This window comes from Danio rerio, chromosome 23 (genome assembly GCF_052040795.2).
Source record: "Danio rerio strain M-AB ecotype USA chromosome 23, GRCz13ab, whole genome shotgun sequence".
NCBI lineage: Eukaryota > Metazoa > Chordata > Actinopteri > Cypriniformes > Danionidae > Danio > Danio rerio.
Genome location: NC_141043.1, coordinates 11,030,377 through 11,057,167, shown reverse-complemented (window position 1 = coordinate 11,057,167; position 26,791 = coordinate 11,030,377). Strand labels below are relative to the sequence as shown.

The 26,791-nt window shown below is 35.8% G+C and overlaps 1 protein-coding gene across 3 annotated transcripts in view; it reads left to right on the top strand.

The window, feature by feature from the left end:
- rybpa (RING1 and YY1 binding protein a) overlaps nt 1-25,674 on the top strand; it is a 43,167-nt gene extending 17,493 nt beyond the window's left edge. Inside the window, 5 exon segments of one of the 3 annotated variants that reach the window (NM_201317.3) lie at nt 1,854-1,942; nt 2,351-2,476; nt 16,100-16,759; nt 20,774-20,866; nt 24,406-25,674. In NM_201317.3, the coding sequence (NP_958474.3) occupies nt 1,917-1,942; nt 2,351-2,476; nt 16,100-16,759; nt 20,774-20,866; nt 24,406-24,655 (1,155 nt within the window). In that variant the 5' untranslated portion in view covers nt 1,854-1,916 and the 3' untranslated portion in view covers nt 24,656-25,674. 3 annotated transcript variants of the gene reach the window in all.
- Nucleotides 25,675-26,791: the final 1,117 nt, after the last annotated feature.

Here is a 26,791-nt window from a genome sequence, read left to right as displayed (position 1 = left end):
CCCATTACGTAACCACCGTGACAGGTGACCCCCACAATGCACAAAAACAAGTATGTGTGTGTGTGTGTATGTTTAAGTAAATGTGAGAGTGTAGGTGTTTCCCAGTACTGCGTTGCAGCTGGAAGGGCATCCACTGTGTAAAACATATGCTTCATTCCGCTGTGGCGACCCCTGATAAATAAAGGGACTAAGTTGAAGTAAAATGAATGAATGAATAATAATTTTATGCAAACCTGATAATAATGTTATCCAGTGCACTGTGAAACATGAATTTTTATATGCTTTTTTCCTTTTTGTTTTTGTATAACATGAATTTTTTAATGCTTTGCTGGGCGCAGTAGGTTGTCGCCTCATAGCAAGAAAGGTCACTGGTTCGAACCTCGGTTCAGTTGGCGTTTCTGTGTGGAGTTTGCATGTTCTCCCTGCCTTTGCGTGTGTTTCCTCCGTGTGCTCTGGTTTCCCCCACAGTCCAAAGACATGCAGTACAGGTGAATTGGGTAGGCTAAATTGTCCGTAGTGTATGAGTGTGTGTGTGAATGTGTGTGTGGATGTTTCCCAGAGATGGGTTGCGGCTGGAAGGGCATCTGCTGCATAAAAACTTGCTGGATAAGTTGGCGGTTCATTCCGCTGTGGCGACCCCGGAATAATAAAGGGACTAAGCCGACAAGAAAATGAATGAATGAATTATAATACAATAATAATAATAATATATTTATAATATTTTATATTTATTTGTATATTTCGATTTTTTTAAATATCATACCTAGATTACTTAGTTTAATTTACTTAGTTTAATTGGTTACATATACATACACATTTCTTATGTCGCGCAGCAAAACCAGATCTCCATCTAAAAGACCACCTACATAAAACAAAAGGCATTAAGTTTTTTTATGTGTAAAATTTACATAATAAATTGGTGGAAAATACATACTTATAATTATCATTACATTGCTTTATTGCATTTTATTCATTCATTCATTTTCCTTCAGCCTAATCCGTATCAGGGGTCACCACAATGGTATGAACCGCCTATTACATTTTATTACACTCATTATTGTACTGTATTCATTTATTTGCATATTTATTTATAATTGTATTATTTATTTTGTTGATTTATTTGAATCATATTTATTAATACATTTTGTTGTAAATTATTTGATCATTTTTATCATTAGATAATCTTGTATCCAGTTTTAATTTACTAATTGATTTTGAACACAAATAGGTTATTTTAATAAAATGTCTGACTAATTATTTATTTTAATCTTTAGATTTATAGATTGATTAGTTTTATAACATAATAATTTCACAAGATTAATGTTTCATAAAATGTTTACATTTGTTATGATTTCCCTTAAAAGAAAATACTATGGGCCCAGAAACATTCCCATGGAGTCTAACTTACACGTGTTTTACATAGTAAAAAAAACTCCTGTTTTAGTTTGCTATATACATAGGGCTAAATATCAGTTAAAACAGCTCATGTTGGTCAAATCTATTTTTCTGCAGCTCTTTAGTTTTTAAAAGTTGCTTTCAATTCCAGTCATTTTCCGACGTTCATTTTTTTTTTTACCTCCAGTTCCCATATTTCAGTGTACTCAACTGGATATCCAACAAAAAAGGCCATCGATTATTTTTTAGTTTTTGTAATTTTCCTTTATACCCTACAACAAATCCACGCGGTCTGCAGCTCTCATATCAATCAAACGAGCAAATTTCTTTATAAAACATTTAGACTTTTAAACGTGCGCGAGTCGTGATTGGCCAAGAACGGGGTCACGTGACGGACCGACGCCTTGCGCTGCAGCGGTCAGCGAGTGCAAGTGTGCGATAACAGCAGCAGCGGCTCTGTCTGGAGCTCACACTGTACATTACAGAAGCCCCCTCCTCTGGAAGACGGTGTTTCTCCCATTATGGGCGACAAGAAAAGCCCATCCAGGTATAGAAACGACTCGATTACTCTGCCTTTTTGTAAAGCAGCTCGTGCGTTTGTGTACACCGGCGAATAGCCGCGTAATGCGGATGAAGTCTACTTATTTTTCCTGGTCGGATTTAACGGAAAAAAGCGCAGCCATGGCGGATACGGAGCCTTGCCTGACTCCCGGTATCCAGCTTTAGACAAAGGGAATTCAGGAAACGCCTCCTCTCTTCTATTTCACTCGGCTTTTTGTCAACAGATAAAGCTAGTTTGCCCTTTAGGCATGCTAAATCGCGTAATGGTGTGATTGTGGAGCCTGGTTTACAGTCTCCAGCGCGTAGAATTAAGTGCACATGATGACACTTGCACTAATTAGGGTGCAGCGTGCTATTTAAATGCCCTAACCATTGCTCCCTTTAAATCTTGCAGGCCAAAAAGACAAGCCAAGCCCTCTGCAGACAACGGATTTTGGGACTGTAGCGTCTGCACCTTCAAAAACAGTGCAGAGGCATTCAAATGCAGTATATGTGATGTGCGGAAAGGTACATCTACAAGGTAAAGTGACACAAGGACGAGCTGAGCATTCACATTATGCAGCATAAACACACTGCACACGCATGCGACGAGGATGTCAACATTGATATTTTGTGACTTGTTGATGTCGGATTGTGTCTTCGTGCATACTGACGTCATTAGATTCCTGTAGAATTTCAATGACACTCTAGGACAGGCGGCAGGATCTGGGATAGTATGGATGTATCCTGGCGCGTGTGTGTGTGCAGGGGCCCATTATGTGTTCCTATAGTATAGGAAATGGAAAACTGCAAGGTTGAGGCTTTAATGTCTCTAATTTGTTAATGTAGGTTAAGTTATTTGTTGAGAATATGGAGCGTATGGCTGTTTTTTTTTGTGGCTGATGTATTGCTGTGGCCACACTAATGCACTGATGGTATCATATTGATGATGTTAAGTGCTAGAATTTGGTGTATGAGTGCTGAATATGGTCTCTAGAAAATATGTAGAAAGGCATCTGGTGAGGAAGTTAAAGATCAGATATGTAGGCCTGTAGTAAAGAAAAATGCATTTAAAAATTGTTTTTGTAGATATGAGCATGTTTTATTTCATTCATTCATTCATTTTCTCGTCGACTTAGTCCCTTTATTAATCCGGGGTTGCCACAGTGGAATGAACCGCCAACTTATCCAGCAAGTTTTTACACAGCGGATGCCCTTCCAGCCGCAACCCATCTCTGGGAAACATCCACACACACACTCATACACAACGGACAATTTAGCCTACCCAATTGACCTGTACCGCATGTCTTTGGACTGTGGGGGAAACCGGAGCACCCGGAGGAAATCCACGCAAATGCAAGGAGAACATGCAAACTCCACACAGAAACGCCAACTGAGCTGAGGCTCGAACCAGTGATCTTCTTGCTGTGAGGCACTACCTACTGCGCCACTGCGTCGCCTGTTTTATTTCAAAGTTGTTTAATTTCTTTTTATCACAGATGGTAGTGTAATTATTTTAGCGGTTGCAAATGTCTCGATAGTGGATTATAAGATACAGTTGGGATATTTTTTATGATAAATTTGTAGAAAATATCAGAAGCTTCCAAGTAAATATTAGATTTGTTCTAGAAAATGTTCAATAGTATGGGATTTAAAAAAAGGGCTGGGTGATTTGTCCTAAAATCATAATCATGATTAATTTTAACTCGATTATCAGTAATGAACAATTATTTTATTTATTTTATTTTATGAAAATATGCCGTCTCAAGGCATCTCTGGGACAGTATCCAACCAGCGTCAATGAAGTGCAAACGTGCCACGTGTAGTTACTTTTTGTGAGAGGTGTGCGGAAATGCGACTATGTGAAGGCTGCGCTGCACCATACCCCCATACGTTTGATGCAGAAGTATAAATCAACCCTATCAGAGCCTAGGGTCACGTGACTCAACACGCGGTTGGAAATGTAATTTAAAAAATTGACCTGGAAAAATTAGATCGATGTACTTCGATTAATTGGCCAACCCTAGGTTAAAAACAACACAATGTCTGCATATAAAGGTAAATGAAATTAAATGCAATCAAATGTGTGCAAAATGTCTACTTTAATGATAATGATGAAAGTATATGGGTGCTATTTCATCATCATTCTTAAGCATGGCAGAAAATTTTTGCAAAAATGGAACCTGCCGTCTGACCTTTTTGACCCTTTAACTGCCCCAACAAGAAAAAAAAAATCGGATTGCATTTCTTAATGCCTAATGTGGCTAGTTAGCACTCAATGCGTTTTTTTTTTCAACACATCCCATAATTTCTAAAATATCAACCTCTACCATATGGTTGACATGTCAGTTTATGGATGTGTACCTGAATTAAGGCATATACTATAAAATATGAAGTGTAAGACCAATTTAATTAAAAATACAATTAAAATAAAACATTTTTGAACACTACATCATCATTTTAAAGTATGCCATAACATATTTCAGATTCTCATTTAACACATTTTCTTGTTTTTTTTTTACAATAACATCAAAAACAAGTGTAGTAGTGCAACAGGATTATATTTGTTATATTTTTTTCTATTTTTATTTTTGCAAACCAACAATGCTGTGTGTGTAAACCACTATTTTAAACAGTTTAAACATTTGTTTAAAACAGTCAAAACATGGTCAACCATTTGGTAGAGCAGGCAGTTAAAGGGTTAAAATACATAAGGGTACGTGATCACTAGGGCCAGACAGTATGTACAGACATTTTTTGCTATTTCTGTGCAGAATTTTGTAAAAAAAAAAAAAAAACTAAATCTGCAGATTAATGCAGAATGATTTCGGAAAGTATCGTAACTAAAACGTAATATATGAAATAAAAAAATTATTTAATGTTTACAATGCATGTCCAATTAGATCCACTTGTTTGTTAAACAAAGCAAGTCTCTCATATAATATATCTACCACATATCATAGCCATAGACACTGAAATGGCAATAAAATTAAAACTCTCTCTCTCATCTACCACATATCTATTAAAAAGACATAAAATATTACTTTACATACTGTATTGTAAATAAATCCTATAAACATTTTCATATTAGTCAGTAATATTACTGAAATTAATTTTAAAACAGAATAAAAAAAGTACACTCTATGGGCTAAAAAAATGCAGATTTCTGTGTAAGCAGATTCTGTGTGGCCCTGGTGATCACGCTAAATTTAGTTGTTTTACATTCTTAAAAAAATCTTGCTGGGTAAAATCCAGTCATTTTGAAAGACCGTTGTATAGAATAAGATATACAGGATTTTGGGCTCCTTTGTAATATTTAAATATAGTTTTTTTTAATTATATTAATCTTGTTTAATTGTGTTTTAGTGTAGAAGCTATTGTTAAACAATGATACAGAGAGTTTAAATGTGCTGCAATTTAAGAAAATGCATTACCAAAAACACCACCACTAATTTGACAACACGTGCACAAAATTTTCTCATAACATGGAAATAGAGAAATGTGCAGCAAATAGCGCAGACCATAACTGAAATGTTTAAGAGTTAGTTTGTCAGATTGTTAGGGCTAAAATATACAACCAACATGAAACTGAGCTCTCAGAATATTAAAATAAACGAAAAACTAACCTTTTAGTTCTCCGGCAACTCAACAGGAAGCAACTGGGTTTGTCACATTTTGTGACCCCCGACACATTTCTGCATTTACTTCACGTTTTTGTATTTTCACATGTTGTGAGAATGTGTTAAATTGATGTAGATGTTTTCTTCTGTTTGCATGTGTTTTCTTGACTTGCCGTGCATTTGAGCTCTCTCAGCCGCCATAGTAGAGCAATAAAATGTCAATGTTTACCAGTAACTTCTACGACAATACAAAAATAATTAAAAATTTTATACTTTAAAATGTAATACTTGATCTACCTTATTTGATGTCATTCAAAAAAAAACTAATAAACAACAACAACTCTTGCTGCATTTCAATTCGCATACTAAACATCCTAAATGGTCAGAAAATAGAATGTATTGAAAAGAGTATGCCAAAGGGTCCCAGATAGTCTACTACTATGTCCAGTAGAACATTGAAGTGTGGAACCTCTGTACTCTAACCACTGATATTGCCCACAATACATTGCGCTTTGGACTTGAAATTGCTTAGAACTACAAATGTAGGTAAAAACAGTGTTAAACTACAAAACTGGCGCATGTTTAAGAACAACTGGCAAGTAGAGAAGCTTAGAGATGTTTTAATGACTTTTGAATAATATCTAACCTACTGGAAAGTAATTATAATATTTTCCATGTTATATTTTATCTGCAACAACAACGTGAACTTTTATAAAGACATGTTTGGTCATTAGATTCTGAACGCAAAATTATGCAAACGCCTGATGAGATTTCTCTGCATGAAAGACTTGCAAATGGCTGATTATTATACTGCTGCATCTCCAGTATGGAAGGAAATTACATATGAAAGAATGTGGATGATATGGTGACAGAGTGTGTAACTAAGCAAAATAAGAGTCTGTTGATGAGAAAGTAGAATATCCCAAAACATACATGCTCTTCCTTTACACACTCAAACGTATGTACAATTGTGTGAAGAAGAAGCTTTTAGGACAATATAAGTGGGCAATTTGGGGATGCAGCATCTATTTAAAGATCTCAGTACAGCTCCTATATTTGTTTTGCACAAAAACATGTAAAACAATAAATACATAATCATTTTAACTTCTGAATGAATTCAAATAAAAAGGGGGAGAAAGTAGGAGTGTAATAGATCACGGTTGATCTGTATTTGTACGGATCACAACGCACTGTTCGAAACACACGTAAAACTCAGATCAAGCTAATACATTTTTTACTTGTCGATTAATCCTAAATTTTTAACGATTGCAAAGAAATTGCCTCTCGAGTCATTCAAATCATGTGTATGAAAGCATTTAGGCTTTCCTGTAAAATATAAGGATGACAGAAGAAGTTGTGGTAGGTTTTTCAGAATGTGGTGGTGGGTTTCTTAGGTTATTAAAGGGGTTTTCTGTCACTACTTGTTTAGTCGATATTTATGCATTCAGTGTACGCTGCTCGATTAAATTATAAAAAGATCAGGATCTTAACATCCACGCGACATCCAACCAGCTATCAAGATTAGTCCACTGAATAATTCTTCAAAAATGATCCATCTCGCATGGACAAATTAAGTTTTATGAGCGAATAACTGAATCATTTATTGAAAATGGGGCTAAAAATAAATATGGGTTGTACAAATTATAATGTAATGTTAGATTTAAACGTATAGCATGTCAGCAACGGCAGTAGTAACACTGAGTTTTTTACAGCACTAAATATTTTACAATTTATCCTTATTAAGCTGATTATTTCTACATTTTATTTTTAATAAAATTACAGGTTTTTAAGTTCTGTTTGTTAACCAAAAGTGTATTGCAGTGTTGTTTTTGTAATAAATGGAAAGCAAATTACATTTGTTCCCTCCCCTTTTTGGCTAATCCGAAAAATCCGATCCATGACTAAAAAAACCATAATGTGATCCAAACCGTGAGATTTATGATTGGTTACACCACTAGGGAAAACGATTTTCACCAGTGCTTCAGACATTTAGTCACCTTTTGCATATGTGCAAGGTGTTTAATTTTTCATATTTGCAAAAGAATTGCTCTTGAAAAATTGACAGATCATAAAGGAAACACCACATCCTTTTAAGTTTCGCTCCATTACCTGCTTTCAGAGGAATATTCTAGTGGGATGAAGAAAGCGAGCGCACACTGGCTCTATCACAGGTGCTCAATTCTCTGCCAAAGTGACAGTCTTTTCATGTATTGTTTAAGGCCTGAAGTGCACACATCTCCTCTCGCATAAATTAAACCGCATGCTTGAATGTTGATTTTTCTAGATTTGTTGAAGCCACAGGATCAGTCCGTGCTGTCTTGTAATAAGGTTGTTTGATGAGGCCAGATTTATTACATTCTGAGATCTGTTTCTGCTGACCTGAAAGAGTGTCGTCTGTGTCTTGATACTGTTGCACACCAGAGTAGCAACAGCTGAGGGAATCAGCAGGGTATCACATAGACAGACACACACACATAAACAAAGCCTCTGTCTGTCTCTTTTAAGCCAGATTTATGCTGTGAGGGGGACCACACGCTTATAAAATGTAGGGTTGCAACATCTAATCGATAATGAAAACAAGTGACAGTTTTAATCGGTTATCAGTGGGAAAAATGGAAACCATAGTCAATAAAATGTTTATGACATATAGTGAAAACACAGGGTAAATACTTGTGAAAAACTGAAAAGAACATGATTATTTCTTATTTTATTTTGATTTGATAGTTTCAAAATACTTGACAGCCCTATTCACCTTATTTTTCACCGAAGAGCAGGTGCAGCCATTTGAATCTTTTTGTCTCGAGACTTCTGGTCTCATTCACTTCCATTCATTTTTAGACATTAAAAACTGCTTTTTTCGCTGTTTGATGTTGCAAACTGACATTTCCTTATTATATTATTCTACTTGGTCTATATAGTCATGCAAACATTTGTTTGTAGTGCAAGTAGTTTGACCGTTTTTTGACGTTTATTATACCTTGTCATTTCTCCCATAGGCGACTGAATCGGAAGTTCTAAATCAATCGCGAAAACAGACGCACTACCACATTTTAGAATAAGGTCAACAATGAGGCAAGGGTTTTTTAAGAGTCCTATTTTATTAAGTATCAAAATAGTTAATTACAGATTAATAATAATGAAAAAAAACGTAATTTTTCCCAGTTGTAAATCTTTTCCAAATAATTTTTTGCTAAATTCTTGCTGATTGCTTTGGATGAAAACATCTGCTAAATGACTAAATGTTTAAGGTAGGACTGCACGATATTGGAAAAACATTGCCATATTTTTTTATCCTGCATTATATATGCATTATATTATATATTGTGATTTAATAAAGTTTCACCAGATGACCTAATATCTCTATTTGGAGAGAATTTATGATGTTAGGTCAGTTGTGCAGTGGGAATGCATCTCCATAAAATCTAATAAACAATTTATATATGCAATAAAGAAAAAGACAGTGTTTTATCGTTTTCCAAGTCTTGCAGTATTAAGGGTACAGTATTTGAATAAGAAAATAGTTTAATAAAATCACTCGTTACTAAAGTTACAAATGGTACAATTTCAAATGCTTTTAAAATCATTGTACAATCATAAGCCTCAAAAACACATGCAAATGATAAATTATAGTGCAAACTAGGGTTGCAAGATGTTGGAAAAATCTGACATTGTGAAATTTTGTATTTTTGCGATACACATTGCAATATATACATGTACAATTTTACCTGATGACTTGAATAACTGTATTTGGAAATAATTTATTAATTTTAGATTGACTGCGAGAATTCTGTAGGAGAGTGAATGATGCAGGAAATGTAAAAACAAGTGGAAGAAAAAATACTTGCAACAGGGCAAATAGAAAAGTGAAATAAACAGTGCTTTATGGTAAAAAAAAATCTAATAAAAAATAACACTGTAAAGACTTAGTTTGAGTTAGACTTAGAGTTAATCAAATGATTTCCTATTGAAGATACAAATGCTAAAATTGCTTGTGTCTGAATGCTTTAAACTCTTTCAGGCCTTAAAAATGTATAAAAGATACACTTCTACTCCATTGTGGTTAAACTCTGCGGTAACTCCTCAAATATCCTGTATTTTGAACTGTTTCTGTATAATCACAATATAATGTACACTACCGGGCCAAAGTTTGGGGTCAGTTTTTTTTCATGTTTAAAAAATAATAATAATAAAAATTATTGTTTTCATCAAGGCGGCATTTATTAAATAAAAAATTGTAAATTGTAAATATTTATTAAAATTTAAAATAACTGCTTTCTCATTGTATGTAGTTTCAAATGAAATTATTGCTTCAGTCAATATTGCTTTTATTTGTATTACCATTAATAATAACAATATTGATACTAATAATAATAATAACAATTCATTCATTCATTTTTTTTTTGGCTTAGTCCCTTTATTAATCTAGTGTCGCCACAGCGGAATGAACCGCAAACTTATCCAGCACATGTTTTTACACAGCGGATACCTTTCCAGCTGCAACACAGCACACTCATACACTACGGACAATTTAGTCTATCCAATTCACCTGTACCGCATGTCTTTGGAGTGTGGGGGAAACCAGAGCACCCAGAGAAAACCCACGGGAACGCAGGGAGAACATGCAAGCTCCACACAGAAACACCAACTGACCCAGCCGAGTCTCGAACCAGCGACCTTCTTGCTGTGAGGCGACAGCTCTACCTACTGCGCCAGTGCGTTGCCCAATAATAACAATAATTATTATTATTATTATTATTATTAGAGTGATTGCTAAAGGATCATGTGACTTTGAGACTGAAGTAATGAAGCTGGAAATTTATCTTTAAAAACAGTAGAATAAAGTAATAAATTCCATTATAAACTACTTTTGAACTGTTAATTTAGAGTTTAATAACATTTCACAATTTTACAATTTGTCCTGTATTTTTGATTAAATAAATGCAGCCTTGGTGAGCAGAATAAGTTATTTTACTTCCTACTGACCCCAAACTTTTAACCAGTAGAGTGTATATAATTCTAAACTTCCTATGACTCCAACTCAACATTGCATATACTATGATGTGACTATTGCAAATGAACACATTGTGATATCAATGTTGAAACGATATAATGTCCTAATGCAAACTCAGCGTTGTATATATCGCGATGTGAGTATTGCAAATAATCTCATTGTCATATCGATGCTGAAACAATATATTGTGCAGTCCTAATGCAAACTTAGCATTGCAAACAGTCAAATGTGAATATTGCTAAAGATCTCATTGTGATATCAATGTTGAAACGATTGCGCAGTCCTAATGCAAACTCAACATTGCATAATCTGCTATGTGACTATTGCGAATAAACTCATTGCAATATCGATGCCAAAACGATATATTGTGCAGTCCTAGTTTAAGGTTTGTTTTGTGCATAGCAATACCAAAATTGAATTACTGCAGAAATGACATGCACTTTACAGTTACAATGTACATATCTGGTTAATCAAAGAGGTTTTCTACAGATTAACCAAGTTTTTAAATAATTGTGAATTGCTACCCATTAGTAATACAAAAAAGTGTGTGTGTGTGTGTGTGTGTGTGTGTGTGTGTGTGTGTGTGTGTGTGTGTGTGTGTGTGTGTGTGTGTGTGTGTGTGTGTGTGTGTGTGTGTGTGTGTGTGTGTGTGTGTGTGTGTGTGTGTGTGTGTGTGTGTGTGTGTGTGTCTGTGTGTGTGTGTGTGTGTGTGTCTGTGTGTGTGTGTGTCTGTGTGTGTGTGTGTCTGTGTGTGTCTGTGTCTGTGTCTGTGTGTGTGTGTGTGTGTGTGTGTGTGTGTGTGTGTGTGTGTGTGTGTGTGTGTGTGTGTGTATGACAACGTTTTACAGTTCAGTAAAACTTAAAACTGCAGTAACCACAATCATTTCATTGGTGTTATATGAATACATATGTTAGCATATCACATATGTGGCAAATGATTATGAATCCAAGAAATAATCTATAGATATTACGAGTATCATAAAAATAAAATAAAATAAAAATAGAAAAAAATGAAGGCATTTTTTAGCAATTCTTTTCAGTTGTCAAACTAAAAAAGGAAAGTCTTGAAAATGCAACTTTACCAGTTATAATAAAGAATTTATGTTAGTGCTTTGTGATGTTGCTGCAAAGAGATTGTTAATTTCTATTTATTTAGCAAAAATGAGCACAACTTTATCGTTCTTTAATAAGATTTGAAAAGAGTGATTATGTGCTGTCAGAATGAAGTGAAATCTGGAACAGGTAATGTTATTATAACTTCATAGAGAGCCGCCAATCAATCACATAAGCTGTCAGCAGGGCGTTATCAACTCTGATGCATGAGTATTTATTGTCATTCTCTTTCCACTTATATGCACTCCTTTTTTCAGATAATAAAGGAACTCTGTTTTAAACCCCAGAATTCACCCTTCCTCATTCACACCCTTATGAACGAAACTTGGCTGCCCAGTAAAAATCTCTCATTGCTTTCTGCTGTGCCAGTATGAAATGGTATTGAGACAGGCTGGAATTGATAGTCCAGTTATATAAGCCTAATAATTTTGAGCCATTGTTAGAGTATATGCACAGGTTAATATAATACCGTTGCCATTTTTTTCAAAGGGAAGTAGTTGTTCCTCTTTTCATAAATTATTGTCTATTGATAGTCTTAATGGCTTATACATGGTTTCATTTTGTTTGTGCCTTTAAAAAAATTAACAGTTTCATATGCTCCACAAAGGTGCATTAATTTGACCAAAAATACAGCAGAAATGTGAAATATTAAAAGTTTTTTACTTAAATATTTTTAAAATGTAATGAAGTCTTATGAAAAAAAATTAATCTGTCGATTCAGTTCAAAACCAATTATTTGTTGGTTGTTATTAGTTTTTAAAACTGTTATTGGTTGTTAAAGATCTTTTTAGATCTTAAAAAGTCTTAAATTCACAGAAATATTGTATTGTAGGTCTTAAATCAATTTAAACGGGGCTTAATTTTAAAAGTTGTCGAAGTAATGTTACTCAATTGAGATAAAAAACCCATCTAATCACTAACAATGTAAATAATCTATATGTTTAAGTTTATATAATTATGTTTTTTTTTGTTTTATTGCAAAGAAGTGTTATTTAAAAACAGCTGTTAGACATTTTACAGCATTTATTTTTATTCAATTCCCTAATCAGTAAAAGAAAACTTAATTACACAGTTTCTCATGATAATAATAGCAATATATCCCTTTGTATAATCTTCCATTTACACAAAAACTATTTACAGAAAAAAAGTGTGAGTGGACATAATATTTATAAATAGACATGAAACGTCAGGTTTTATAGCAGAAACGCATTAGGTTAAATAGGAGTTGACCAAAAGCAGACAAAAATATTTTTTGATTATTCGTGTAGTTTATTACATAATAACTGTACTTTTAACAATGTTAAACTTGTCATTAAAAACAAATATTTGACTAGAGTTTTCTTGTTTTGACACATTAAAAAAAAATCTAAAGTCTAAAATCTCATTCATAATGGTCTTAAAGTACTAAATTTTACTTGATGAGTAGTATGTGTTTGATTCACTATGTTTTCTATACATCTATGTGTGTTATTACTAGTGCTCTCAATTAAAAAAATGAACATGTTAATCGCAGTCATGGTCTTTGATTAATCAAGATTAATCGCACATTTAAAATATAGCATTTAACTGTAAATATGCAGCAATAAAGTTCAAAGAAATATTGTTTGTTGACTTACTAGTCTTTCAATTTATTGATTTATGATAAATGCTCTTACACCGATGTAGATTTTGTTACTGATGTCCAGTGGTCTACAGTAAATGTATTAGAAGTGCCTTCTGCAAATGGACTTACTTTATTTTTAGCTTTCAGTGTCATACAGTTAATGTATTCTTGAATTAATAGTTCCTGTTGATGCTAGGGTGCTTAACAATCTATGACGATCTATTAAGGGATGGAAAGAGTTTGCTTTTGCCATTGCTTTTTGTTGACTAGCTTACAGTTCAGTGTGCTTTGAAGTGCGTGGATGGTTAACACTCTGGTATTATGCTAACATCTGCAAAAATATGTTTGACCCAAATTTAGTGCTTTAAACTTGTTGTATTTCAGTGCAAGGGCAGTTCGTTTCTAGTGGTAAACTTTGATTTAATCCAAACTTTCATCTAGAAGCTGTTAATAATCGCAATTATTTTATGACAAATGACAATTACTTTGTGATTTGATCCATGAATCAGACAATGTTATGACTGCAATGTCGGCAAGAAACTGGGATCAAACCTTATTAAATGATTATTGCATTAAAGAAACATTTGCACATTAACCATTTCAGATTTATCATGTGTTAAGTTAATGTCGACAGTCCTAGTTATTACATTGTTGATGATTTTAGAATTTGAAGTTTTGTTGTAATTATGTATGGTACAATGGAGACTTTTTAAAAATGGGATTTTTACTATTTCAAAAGTAGTTACAGTGGGGGAAATAAGTGTTTAAAACATGAGCATTTTTCTCAGGAAACGTATTTCTTAAGGTGCTGTTAATTTTAAAAATTTCACCTGATGTTGGTAACAACCAAAAAAAAACATATATCCAAATAAAATAAAACTTATTAGTTTACAAATAATGTTATATGTTACGTGAGAAGTGACACTGACAACAGAGGTGCGGATCCACATGCAGGTTTGTTAGCGAGGTCAGGCCTGCAATGGTCAACACAGGGGCAAACAGATGTATACAGGCTGTCCAGAATCGTAGTCAATAGGCAGGCAGATGGTCAGAGGCAGGCAGCAAACAGGATAAACAAATAAACAAGGCAAGGATCAAAAACACGGTAAAGCAAGACAAAGGAAACGCATTGTAATGTCACTAAACAGATAACAAGACTCAGCCATGAGTGTCTCAAAGTGAGCTGTATATATGTGTATGCAATCAGTCAGAATCAGGAGCCGGTTGTGTGTGTGGTGCATGACTGGTTCTTGTAGTCCATTTACCAGCAGATTTATAGTCCTATGTAAGTGTGAATGTTTTCCAAGATCGCTGGTGATCGGGATAGTTGTGTATTAAAATAAAATAAAATGACTGCGAAAAACTCATGAGGAAAAGGAGGTGAAGAAAGGCATTTAAACCTCCCAGTAGTTGTTAAGCAATCCTCTGCCCTTTGTCAGTGTAAATTAATATCAGCTGCTTCAGTCGTCTACTTTATTAGGATGATGAAGATGAAACCAGAGTGGACATTTCAGCAAGACAATAATCCAAAACACAGCCAAGAAAACTCTCAAAAGGCTTCAGAAAAAGGAATCAAGATGTAGAATGGTCCAGCCAATCACCTTACTTAAATCCAATAGAAAATACAAAATAAAGATCATATTAGATAGACGATATTAATTTAAACAATACATTGACATTGTGCTTCCGCGCAAGATAGAAAAAGAGAAAGCGATATATGGCGAGATATGCGCTTACTGCCAGTTGTTGCTTGCAAGGAAAAGTTTTAATGCATTGCAGGCTCGCTGTAACGTACAAAATGTAACTTAAAATTGTAAGCACATTAAGATTAAAACAGTGGCTACAAAGACCGTACACGCAAAAATCTGATGGATTTTTATTTTGTTCTGGAAATGCTTTACAATACTATCTTTGTGCATATACATTAGAATTTTCAGTACCAAAAAAAATCTTTATATGCACCCAAATTATTATGTTGGAGGAAAATATTAAACAAAATTTTAATAAACAAGAAAAAATCTACAGAAAACATAAAAAATTTTAAATTTTGTTGAAATGTTAGAGTTTGTATTTGTTTTTGTTTTTTTTAATAATTTATTTTAATTTAAATGCTTTATCGTTCTATTCCTAAAGATGTTTAGTATATATATATATATATATATATATATATATATATATATATATATATATATATATATATATATATATATATATATATATGTATGTATATATATATATATATATATATATATATATATATATATATATATATATATATATATATATATACTATTAAGTGACTTTTAAGTTTTAATCATTATTAAGAGGTTAAGTGAATTAAAGGGGCATCAGATCATGGCAGGTAAATGTTAACATTACTTTGAATTCAAAGCTTAAGACTTAAGTTGATAAAGCTTGAACCTAAGCCTAAGAGTTAACCTGCCCCGTACCAGGCTAGTTTCCCAGCAAAAGTTGCCACAGTAACTGAGTTTGAACTATCGTAAATTTTATTTATGAAACTGAATCTGCCATTAATAAACCTGCCTTACCAAAATAAGCCTGGCTTTTTTTTGTTAGCTTGGTTTATGGAACAGGCCCCTGGTTTAATTCATTGTCAACAGCTCTTTTAGAGTTATTATTCCCAGGAAAAAACATGACATGTTTTTAAAATTACAATACCTATAACCCTCACTGCATGTTAAGATTATCTAGCATCCTATTTTGACATCAGAGACAAATCAGCAGATACTTGTGTTTAACTTGGAGATTGGTATTGTTGACAAAGCACTTGATTTCTGGTAACCTCGTCTCTTTCAGAAAACCTAGGATAAACTCTCAACTCGTGGCACAGCAGGTCGCTCAACAGTACGCCGCTCCACCTCCAGCCAAGAAAGAAAGAAGAGAACGAACAGACAGAGACCTGCCTGACGACGACCACTTCGACATGGACAACTCTGACTCGGACAGACTCAGCAGCCTCCATCCTGACTCTGACCATCCTGAGAGACTAGGTCTAGAAGGAGGTCAGCTGGACCGCGGACATTCACTCAAAGAACGGAGACAGGAACGCGTTCTTGACAAACCGCAAGCACTCGATTCAGACAGGAGGCCTGAAAGAGCAGGACTGACCCCAGACCTCCTCCAACAACAACAACAACCACAGCAGCATCCACAGCAGCCGCAGCAGCCACAGCAGCATTCGCAGCAACAGCCACAGCAGCATCCGCCGCAGCAACACAACAGAATAGACAGAGAGCACACAGACAGAGCCATGCTGGAGAAACTTCAGCCTCTCAGAGAGCACATGGAAAAAGATCATCCGCACACGGCAGGCTCTGGGATGCAGCCGGCCGAGAGGATGGGCGCAGAGAGAGAAGAGCTCAAAAAAGGAAAGATCGAGAGAGCCATGATGGAGAAACACAAAGAGAGACATAAAAGCCTGACGCCCAGCAAAAAACCCACTCCTAAGAAGATGAAGTGAGTGTTGTTTTTTTATGGTTGTAGTTTCGTCTAAAGGGCCCACAAAGTTCTTTTTAGCTTTGCTTGGGGGTAAAAAGAAGTTTGATATACCTGAGCTATGAGTACGCCGTTTGCAAACATCTTGATGCCACCCACATGTGTTGTCCGCGCATTCTCAGACAGAAAAACATGAGAATATTCCAAGGTTAAAAAAGCATCTGATCATAGTTACGTGATTGCACCAGCTCTGCTAAATGGCAATGCAGTCAAATCGAAGTTTTTTTATGCATGTGTGTGGAGCAAATGCGGCATGTTCAACACAATGCATAATTTGCATTCTATAGATTACTACATCAAGAAGACAACCATTTTAGTCACACTCAATTTGTGATTTGGATGAAAATAAAGCTGTTCAAATGAACATGGTACTGATAAATCACCAAGTACAGCTAGTATCTGGTATTGACCCTTCCTTTATTAATAAATAGCCGGCAAATCCCGCATTCTTGGTTGCTGTAGCAGTCATCAGTATAATGACAGGAATAAGGCTGCACAATAAAGTACATTGAATGTATCGCTGAGAGGTGCAATAAAATCTATTTATTGTATGTGTCAATAAAATGTCAACGGCCAATACAAATTTGAATACCCAATGAGGTGTTCACTTATTTATATTGTTTTAAAGTAAATGCCTGAATTAGATTTTATTGGATAAAAATACTATCTGTTACGAAATTTATTTTAGTATGTAGGTCTTAAACTCGATTTCTGGCTGCAGCTCTGCAGTTTTGCTCCACCCCTAATCAAACACACCTGATCCAACTAATCAAGGTGTTCATGACTGAACTATTAAGCAGGTGTGAGTTGGCGCTAAACTCTGTAGAGCTGTGGCCCACCATGAATTGGGTGTGAGGGCGCAGTCACTAGGGTTGGGCCGATAGACAATGCCATCATCCATCGCGATGGTCAATGGAAAACACGATGCTGAGACAGCATCGCCGATCCTCCGCTCTGCGTTGCAAACCCACTCACGAATAATATACACTTAGGCCCCGTTTATACTAATACGTCTTAGTGTTAAAATGGCATTTTAGAACAAAAATGACCCACATCCACACTGTGTTTTACCTAGCATTTCTGAACAATCCTTCATCCGCTGAAAACGCACATCTTGAACTCTTGACCTCTTGACCTCTCACACACACACACACAGCCACACACACTGTCATGCGCTCATCTGAGCTCCAGCAAAGAGCATAGAATCACTAAGGCCCCGTTTACACTAATGCGTTTTAGTTTGAAAACGCATAAGTTTTGCTACGGTTACGCCAACCGTCCACACTATGCCGGAGTTCTCGAGCGCCGAAAACGAAGCGTTTCGAAAACGCTGGAGAGGCCATTTTCATTCTGAAACGCTGCTGCTCCGTCTCAGTGTGAATGATGGAAACCGGAGACACCTGAAAACGGAGGCGGGGCTGCAGACATTCGCCTCTCTGATTGGGGCTTTTCCTGAATATTAAGTAGCCTAACACACACAGTTCAGTCCTGCATTCTCTCCGTGTAAGTTCAGACTTCGCAAGTTTGATCATGGCTGCAGTCTCTTCTTCTCAGTTTGATATTGAAAACAGACTATACCGAGGACACGGGTAAATCTTCAAAGGGAACAGTGTACTTTATAACTTCATTCACATCACCCTGGCTACGTTGTTTCACTTTGTCAACAATAAAATGTAAACATGATTTAAGGAACAATTTTCATTTTTATATTAGCAACTTAGACAGGAGAAATGTTGAGGCGTCGTGCGGCACGAGCGTCATCTTCACTGTGTGGATATTTATAACAAAACGGAGCCGATAACAACTGTCTCCTTTCAATTTCAGTGAAAATACGAAACACACCCTCTCTTTTGCTGAATACCAGTTTTAATAATCGATAATGGCCATTATAAAAGTAAGACATACAATAAGTTTATACATTATAGGAAATAAAGGCAAGCGATCAGTCAATATACAGAATGTAGGCTACGTGCTTACATTAATCATTAACTTATCTTTGCGCTCAGCCAAAACACGTTACCTGAGAACAAGTAATAGATTCCAATGACCAAAGTCAGGGAATATGTCGTTAGATAAAGACAACAAGATGAATGAAATATTCCGTTTAATAAATATAGTGAGATTAGATCCAGCGGGAGATGCTTGATGAGAAGTCCGACTAGCACAGCTCTCATCTGGGTAGATGGGCTGCAGTGCTTGCCCGAGTGTCTGTGTGTTCACGTGATGTGCGTTTTCAGCGTTTTGGTGTGGACGGAGAGCAGTTCAGAAACGCTGGGTAAAACACGAGTGTGGACGCGGATCGTTTTCATTCCAAAACGCCGTTTTAAAACTAAAACGCACTATTGTAAACGGGGCCTAAGAGGCGACACTCTAGAGCAGTGGTCACCAAACTTGTTTCTGTAGGGCCGGTGTCCTGCAGATTTTAGCTCCAACCCTAATTAAACATACCTGAACAAGCTAATCAAGGTCTTACTAGGTGTACTTAAAACATCCAGGTTCTATTGAGTGATTCTAAACTCTCTTGGTCATTCTAAGCTCTTTGGCTCCAGTGAGAAGTGCATGTCGGCCAGTTTATCAATGATGTATGGCTGAATCGCGTCTCACTTTAGTTGTTAAACGTGATATTCAGACAAGTCTCCCGGAAGTCTCCCTCCCGGTCCTCAAATAAGTTGCGCACCCTTGTCACCCTTCACCACCGGATCCCTCCTCGCTCTTCAGACACGTTGCGCATGCACCCTGTCAAACACCGTCTCCAACCCCCCCACACTGATTTTCACATGACGACAATGCCATCGTCCGTCGCGATGTTACACATTAGACATAGTACGATGCCAAATTGGTTGACGTCGCCCAACCCTAGTACTCACACTATGCTATCCGAACAGTGCCATTTGAGAAGTGCGAGTGCTCCTAATCGGGCTCACACACGGTTCAGTTCAGGCTCGGTTGGAAGAGGTGAGCCAGAGCGCAGTTCACTTGGGATTTGACGCGGTACACTTGTTGTGTGGCTTCGGCCCGGTTCAAGGCAACTGTACACATTGTGGGTACACCCTGAGACTAGTATGATCAGTTTGGTTTAGTATGATCATTACATGATTTTAAATAAATCACATTGTTATATTGAAATAAATATAGTTATTGCAATACTTAACAACATCTTATTGTGTAGCCTAGACAGGAACACAGCACAAGGCTGGGGGTTTACTGTAGTATTTTTGTAAAACATTGTCAAGTTATAATGCAATCCCATTCCCCACAATCTGCTATATTGTTATTATGAATGATTCAAAGTAACAACTCTGAGTTGACTCTTGAGGCTGAGTTTCATTTTGAGGGTCAAGGATTGTGTCTGAATCGCCTTGTACTCGAGTAGTTACTACATTTGAGTTTGAATTTAAAATATGAGTAGTATGAATGTAATTAGGACATACTACATCGGCCATTCGTAATTATCTTGTCTTGTAAGCTACCTGTGTTAGTATCTTCATTCCCATTCTTGAAAGTACTTGCATGGCATAGTGGGATAGTATAGTGTACATTGGATGTGCACTTCACAATCTTACAAGAAGTCATCCGGGTAGTTTTTGCATGCTGTTTTTCGCATACTATGAATTCGACACACTACTCGGCTCGCATACTGTATTTAACATACTATGGAAGTATGCGATTTCAGACACAGCCAAGAACTTTACACATGGAGTAGTTTTATATTTAAAACTCAACTGTACAGCTCATCCACTTAGAGCTTTTATACATTGCATAAAAGGTGTTTTTGAAAATCCATAATAGGTGCACTTTAAAAGTTCCTCAAAATGTTGATTTTGATAAGACTGTCAGCTTAACAAATACATTCAAATTTTATTTGAAACACTTTTTTTTTTTTTACCAGCTCACATTTGCATGTAAATTATTAAAAGCAATTAGTTTTTATGCTAATAGTCAGTTACTAATTACATGTTTTATCAACATTTACAGGCCCAAACTCATTCAGAAAAGTCCAGCTGGGGAAAGCAATGGCATGAAGCCTGGCAAATCTGTTACGAAGAATAACAAATCTGTTATATCACGGTAAGTTCATATTCTTATGGTTTTTTTTTCCATTAATATGAAATTTAGCTACATTTTTAGATATTTGTACATGCATTATATTTTAAAAGATTTTTTTTACATAATTGTACAACACAATATGTAAAGAAAATATATATATTAGGCAAATTTATATTATTAGTTTTATATGTCAGCTTTCTTGATTCCTACTAAAACGAATTTCATTCAATTTATATTGTTTGCAAATAATTTGAGTTTAAGAGAAATCCAATGAGCAGTCTGTCTGTAACTCTCCTGCATTGTAAATGGGAAAATTGGATTATCATGTTTGCAGAGCTTAATGAAACATTTAAAAATACACTTAATTTTAATTAGAGTTTTATTCCTAATGAGATGAGAAGTAAATATTACAGACTTAAATATTAAAGATGCATATTTTTTACAAGGTAAAGACTCAAATGGCTGTTTTATTTGACAAAACTAATATATCACAGACTAATATGCATTCAATTATGCTTTTTTTGTTGTACAAGGTAAAGACTCAAATTAAATTTAATTTGACAAAAACCACACACCAGTTTCTGCAGTATGCATGATCACAAGACGGCTAAATAATACTCTCTTTATTCTTTTATTAAGAGACACATTTGGTTGCAGAGTAAATTAATGACAAGTTGCCAAAACTTCTGCAACAGACATTGGAACTGCTGCCAGTGGATTTTGGAAAGCTTGTTTTTGCTGTCAGAATGATGTAGTTACAGCAAACACTGCCAACCAACAATTACTTTGCACATTTTTAAAAACGTTGATAATTTGGTTTATATTTAATAGGTTTTGTTCATTCCAAAAATGTAAGTCAGTGCAGTGATTAATCTCTCTGTCATCTTAGAAACATAAAGATACTTTTATTGAATCCTGCAGAGGACAGGAGGAGGTCTTGGCTAATTAAAGAGCAAGGTCTTATTTTTTATTCTTTTTTTTTTTATTATAATTTAAGCTACTTATTTTATTTATTTATTTATTTTGTATTGTAAATAAAATAGAAATTTAGTTTTATTATTTAGCAAAAAAAAAAATCTATTTAATAAAAAAAATTCCATTCATATATTAGCAAATATTTTGCAGTGTTTGCTTTCCCTTTACAGCATAGAAATCAATAAAATACAAGTTAAATAACTTTTACAAGTTGATTTTGAAGAAGCACCTAAATAGTTTTGCATTTTGTGTTTTTTTTATTTGAATAAAAGACAATTTTCCATTCATATATTTCATCATTTGAGGATTCAATAAAATAGTATAAAAATCTTGTCTCGTTCTTGTGAACTCAATCTCGTGTCTCGTCTTGTGGATTGTCTCGTCACACCCCTGATATTAGCAGTATCACTGTTATGCCATTGAACTGTTTTATAAATGCAATAACACATTAGTAGCAGTGTGATATGGCTGTATATTGGCACCGGTGGGAGGTGTGCATTGGCAGTGATGATGTACAGCCATATCGCATTTCTACTCGTGTGATATTGCATTTATACAACAGTTTGATGGCATAATCGTGTTTATAAAAACGAAAATCAAACACGGAGTGTCTAAAATCCTTTTGCATGAGGAACTACTTTCTTCTGCTGTTCATTCATACCTGGAGCTGACGTCAGAACGGCAGAAACCGTTGCTACTTCGCCAATGTCACTTTAGAGCTAGTATTTGAGTGATTCTCTAGTGTAATGTCTAAAGTGATGACAAAACAGGTGATTTTGCTCACATTTTAAGATTATAAGGCCATCAGTCTACAGAGATATCTTCCTGTATTTCTCTGTTGCAATCAGGATATCACAATAATTAACCCCAAAAAGGCCAAAGCAAAGCAAACACTGCCAGAAACTTTACCAGACTATGGTATAAATACAACAATATACAGCCTGATCTCACAAGGAAACGTAAGTATTTTACGTTTTGTCAGTTCAGTGGCTAATTTGTACGAATTCATATGAGTTCTGTTATACGAAATTGTATGATTTTAAAAAGGAGGTTAGGAACCCAGCCCCACACCTAACCCCAACAATGATTGGGTGATGAGCTAATCGTACTAAACTGCACGAATTAGATCGTACAAATTTATTCGAATTAGCCACTAAATCAAAATGTTACGAATTGCCGTGAGATAGCATTGCGCTATAACATACAAATGAGAGATATTTACTTAGAAAGACACTCATTTACCAGTTCTATAATGATTTGTTCAAGTTTCCTTTTAAATTCATGCTCAGAAAAACATTTTCTCTGGCTTTTTTGTGGTCTGTCACCATCTTGTGGCGGAACAATGTAATGTCAATTTCTTTGCTCAAGTCGTTGTGGGTTACTACAAAAATATATTTTTGAAGTATTACCACAATTTATTTGAAATTAATTTCTTCATTAATAACATTTAACAAACTGTATAAAGACATGTAAATCAGTCAAAAGAACAGCATCCTAGTTGTCATTCAGCATTAAGCTTAACTTAACATTGCAGTCAAATCTATTCAATAGGATCTGGATGCATCCTTTATGATGCAAGCTGAGATTGCATCATATGTAAATTCTTTACTTCTACCAGATATAGCCCCTGTCTGTGCACCACGGAAACTCAGCGCTCCCAAGTTTGCATTATTATCGTTCGTTGTCATTAAATCATCGTGCAGACAGCTGTTTTTTGACTTCGTGTTTAGAACGTAGAATCGTTAGGTGAGCCCATTAAAAAGCATTGGCTGCAGCCCAGATTGCACTGCACCACGTCTTTCCTCTGAAGTAAATAGCAGAAGACTGTGACCAAATTACGGCATTTAAATGTAGCCTAAACAAATAGCATTTTACAGTAGACTGAAATAAAGAAACTCGCGTAACTTTTGAAATGGTAGCAGTCAGAGGAGTTCTCATGACAGTTTGATAGCCATTATGACAGTCCCAACAACTACAACCAGTCTAAACAACTGCATCATTGACTTAAAAAAAACAAAAGTACATTGTTGTCCAACAGCTGCAATATTTATTAGGCTGTGTAGAGTTGTTTAGCTTTCTCGATGTCGCTGGTGTGGGCGGAGTAATACACAAGAGTGAAGAGGTTGTCCGAGAGCGGATATTACTTTATTATCTCATGGCTATCATCCAATCAGATACAAGAATCGGTAGAACTGTGTGTACATATGTATACATATACACACAGGTGCCATCCAGGTGACTTTCATTCAAGAAGTGAAACTTGTATAATGTATACATTCATTCCACACAGACTGATACATTTCAAGTGTTTATTTCTTTAATTGTGATGATTTTGATGACAACTACTGAATACCTTAAATTCAGTATCTCAGAAAATTGGAATATTTTACATAAAAATGTGAAGCATTTAAGAAATTAAAGACCAATAATTAATTTCTTAATTGACTCGACTCAGAATTGACTCATAACATCCCTTTTCGTAAACGATCCCTGTATTTTCAGTTTAAATCAAGCTGAACCTTTAATATTCTTTGCACGTTGAACTCAATGGTAATGCTCAGTTGTTTGTTTCTTTTACATTCCAGACCAAAACTGAAGAACGTTGACCGGAGCTCGGCTCAACAGCTCGCTATAACGGTGGGCAACGTGACTGTCATCATCACAGACTTTAAGGAGAAGACCCGCTCGTCCTCCACCTCGTCCTCTACGGTCACCTCCAGCGCTGGCTCTGAACAGCAGCACCTGAGCTCCAGCTCCGAGAGCACAGACAAGGGCTCATCCCGCGCCTCAACCCCCAGAAGAGACCACTCCTCCGGGCACAACGAGACCCTCTGAAGGAGGAAGCGATTGACACATACACGCATCTCACTGGACGAGGCCAAGAGCTCCTAAAGCCACACTCCAAACTGTACATGGAAAAGGGATCTTTCCAACCCCCATTCAGACAATGTCCATCTCCACACACACAGCGGCAGAAACGTAGCCGTCGAGAAACCCTCGTGGAGCACCTTGTAGATTGATGTGTTGATGTTCATGTGAGTCACCCATCACGCCGAGACCCGCTGTATATTCTGTACTTCTACCAGATATAACCCCTGTGTGTGCACCACGGAAACTCAGCGCTCCCAAGTTTGCATTATTATCGTTCGTTGTCATTTAAATCATCGTGCAGACAGCTGTTTTTTGACTTTGTGTTTAGAACGTAGAATCGTTTATTCTAAATGTACAGTATCTAAACTCATCCATTTCTCAGACAGCTCTGAATCGGCGGTCTGTCGACGAAAAGATCGTGCTTGGCCCACCGTGTGCGGGGGGAGATTGGTTCCCTTATTATTTCATATGACGAAACTCTTGTCCGTTTACATGGTGGAAACACAAACTGTGATGATGTGAGTTTACAGTATTATAAATACAAGGCCAACTTTGAAATCCATACGGTGTACCATGTAGACATGTTTTGTGGCTCACGAGATGATAAGAGAGTATTTAGGAAATTGTTCTTTATCTTGCTCTGTTTTTAGACTTTAAACCTTTGCATATTTCTTGTCAAATTATATCCAGATCCATGGTGCTGTCTGTTGTTCAACTTCACGGCGACGAAACTGAGAACGTGCGCGGCAGTTGTTGGAATATGAAGCAGCTTACTTGTTTGTGAGATTTCATACAGTATATTTACGGTTTATTGAGACCTTTAATGAAAACTGATCACCGATTAATACTCCCACTATAGCATTGTGTTGTAAAAATTGGCTTTTTTCGCCCATAAGGACATTTTGCACAGGTTTAAACACTCATTCTGACCTTTGTTAAAAATCTAGAAGCTTATAAAGCTAATAAAAACCTTCTAAACCTTATTACAGTCTTGAGGATTATGCTGGTATCATGTACATTGTTTCATATTTTGACTGTTATATATATATTCCTCTAAAATAAGTACTTAAAATGTTAATTCACACAAAAATTACAATTGTGTTATCAATTACTCACTCTCATGTCATTGGAAACCCCTGAGATCTTTGTTTTTCTTTGGAACTCAAATTAAGATGTCGGTCAGTGTTTCTCAACCACTTCCTGTAAAACCACCAACACTGCATGTTTTATTTGTTTACTTTGTTACACCCATTGAAGGTCTTTCAGTCTCTGCTAATGAGCTGATGATCTGAATCAGGTGTGTTTGGTTAGGGAGACATGGAAAATGAGCTGGTGGTCACCCAAGTACATGTTTGAGAAACACTGTTTTAGGTGAAATCAGAGAGCTACCTCATCCTCCATAGACAGAAGGTTCCTGTTCAAAGTCCTGAAAAATACCTAAAGAACGCAAACATAACATGTCTTAAAGCAGTGTTTCTCAGCCATGTTCCTGGAGGACTACCAGCTCTGTGCATTTTCTCAAATCCAAAAACGCTGAGAACAGACCTGTGTTCTTGTGGAGACTGTTCTTGTCAAGTTACCCTTATAAGAACGAACTCAGAAGAGCTTGACAACAGAGAATGCGTCCTGCTAGACATGAGATGCTGCGTTCTTCCTGATGGTCACATGACCTTTAAGCATTTATAACGGAAATTTATTTAAATATGACAGCATTCATACAATGACTTATTGTTTTCCCTCTTTTCACAATGTATACTATGCATAAAAACCATACTCGTATACGTTTCACAATGCAAATAATACAAATTTTTTATTACGAAATTCAGGAAATAAGCACCCTTAATGTGACAACGAGGGGAAAAATGCCTCACAGCAGTTGTTTTCCATCCCATTAGATCACAGGTGTCAAACTCAGTTCCAAAAGGGCCGCAGCTCTGCATAGTTTAGTTCCAACCCTAATTAAACACACCTGATCAAACTAATTGAGTCCTTCAGGCTTGTTTGAAACCTACAGGTAAGTGTGTTGGAGCAGGGTTGGAACTAAACTGTGCAGGGCTTCGGCCTTCCAGGAATTGAGTTTGACACCCCTGCATTAGATCG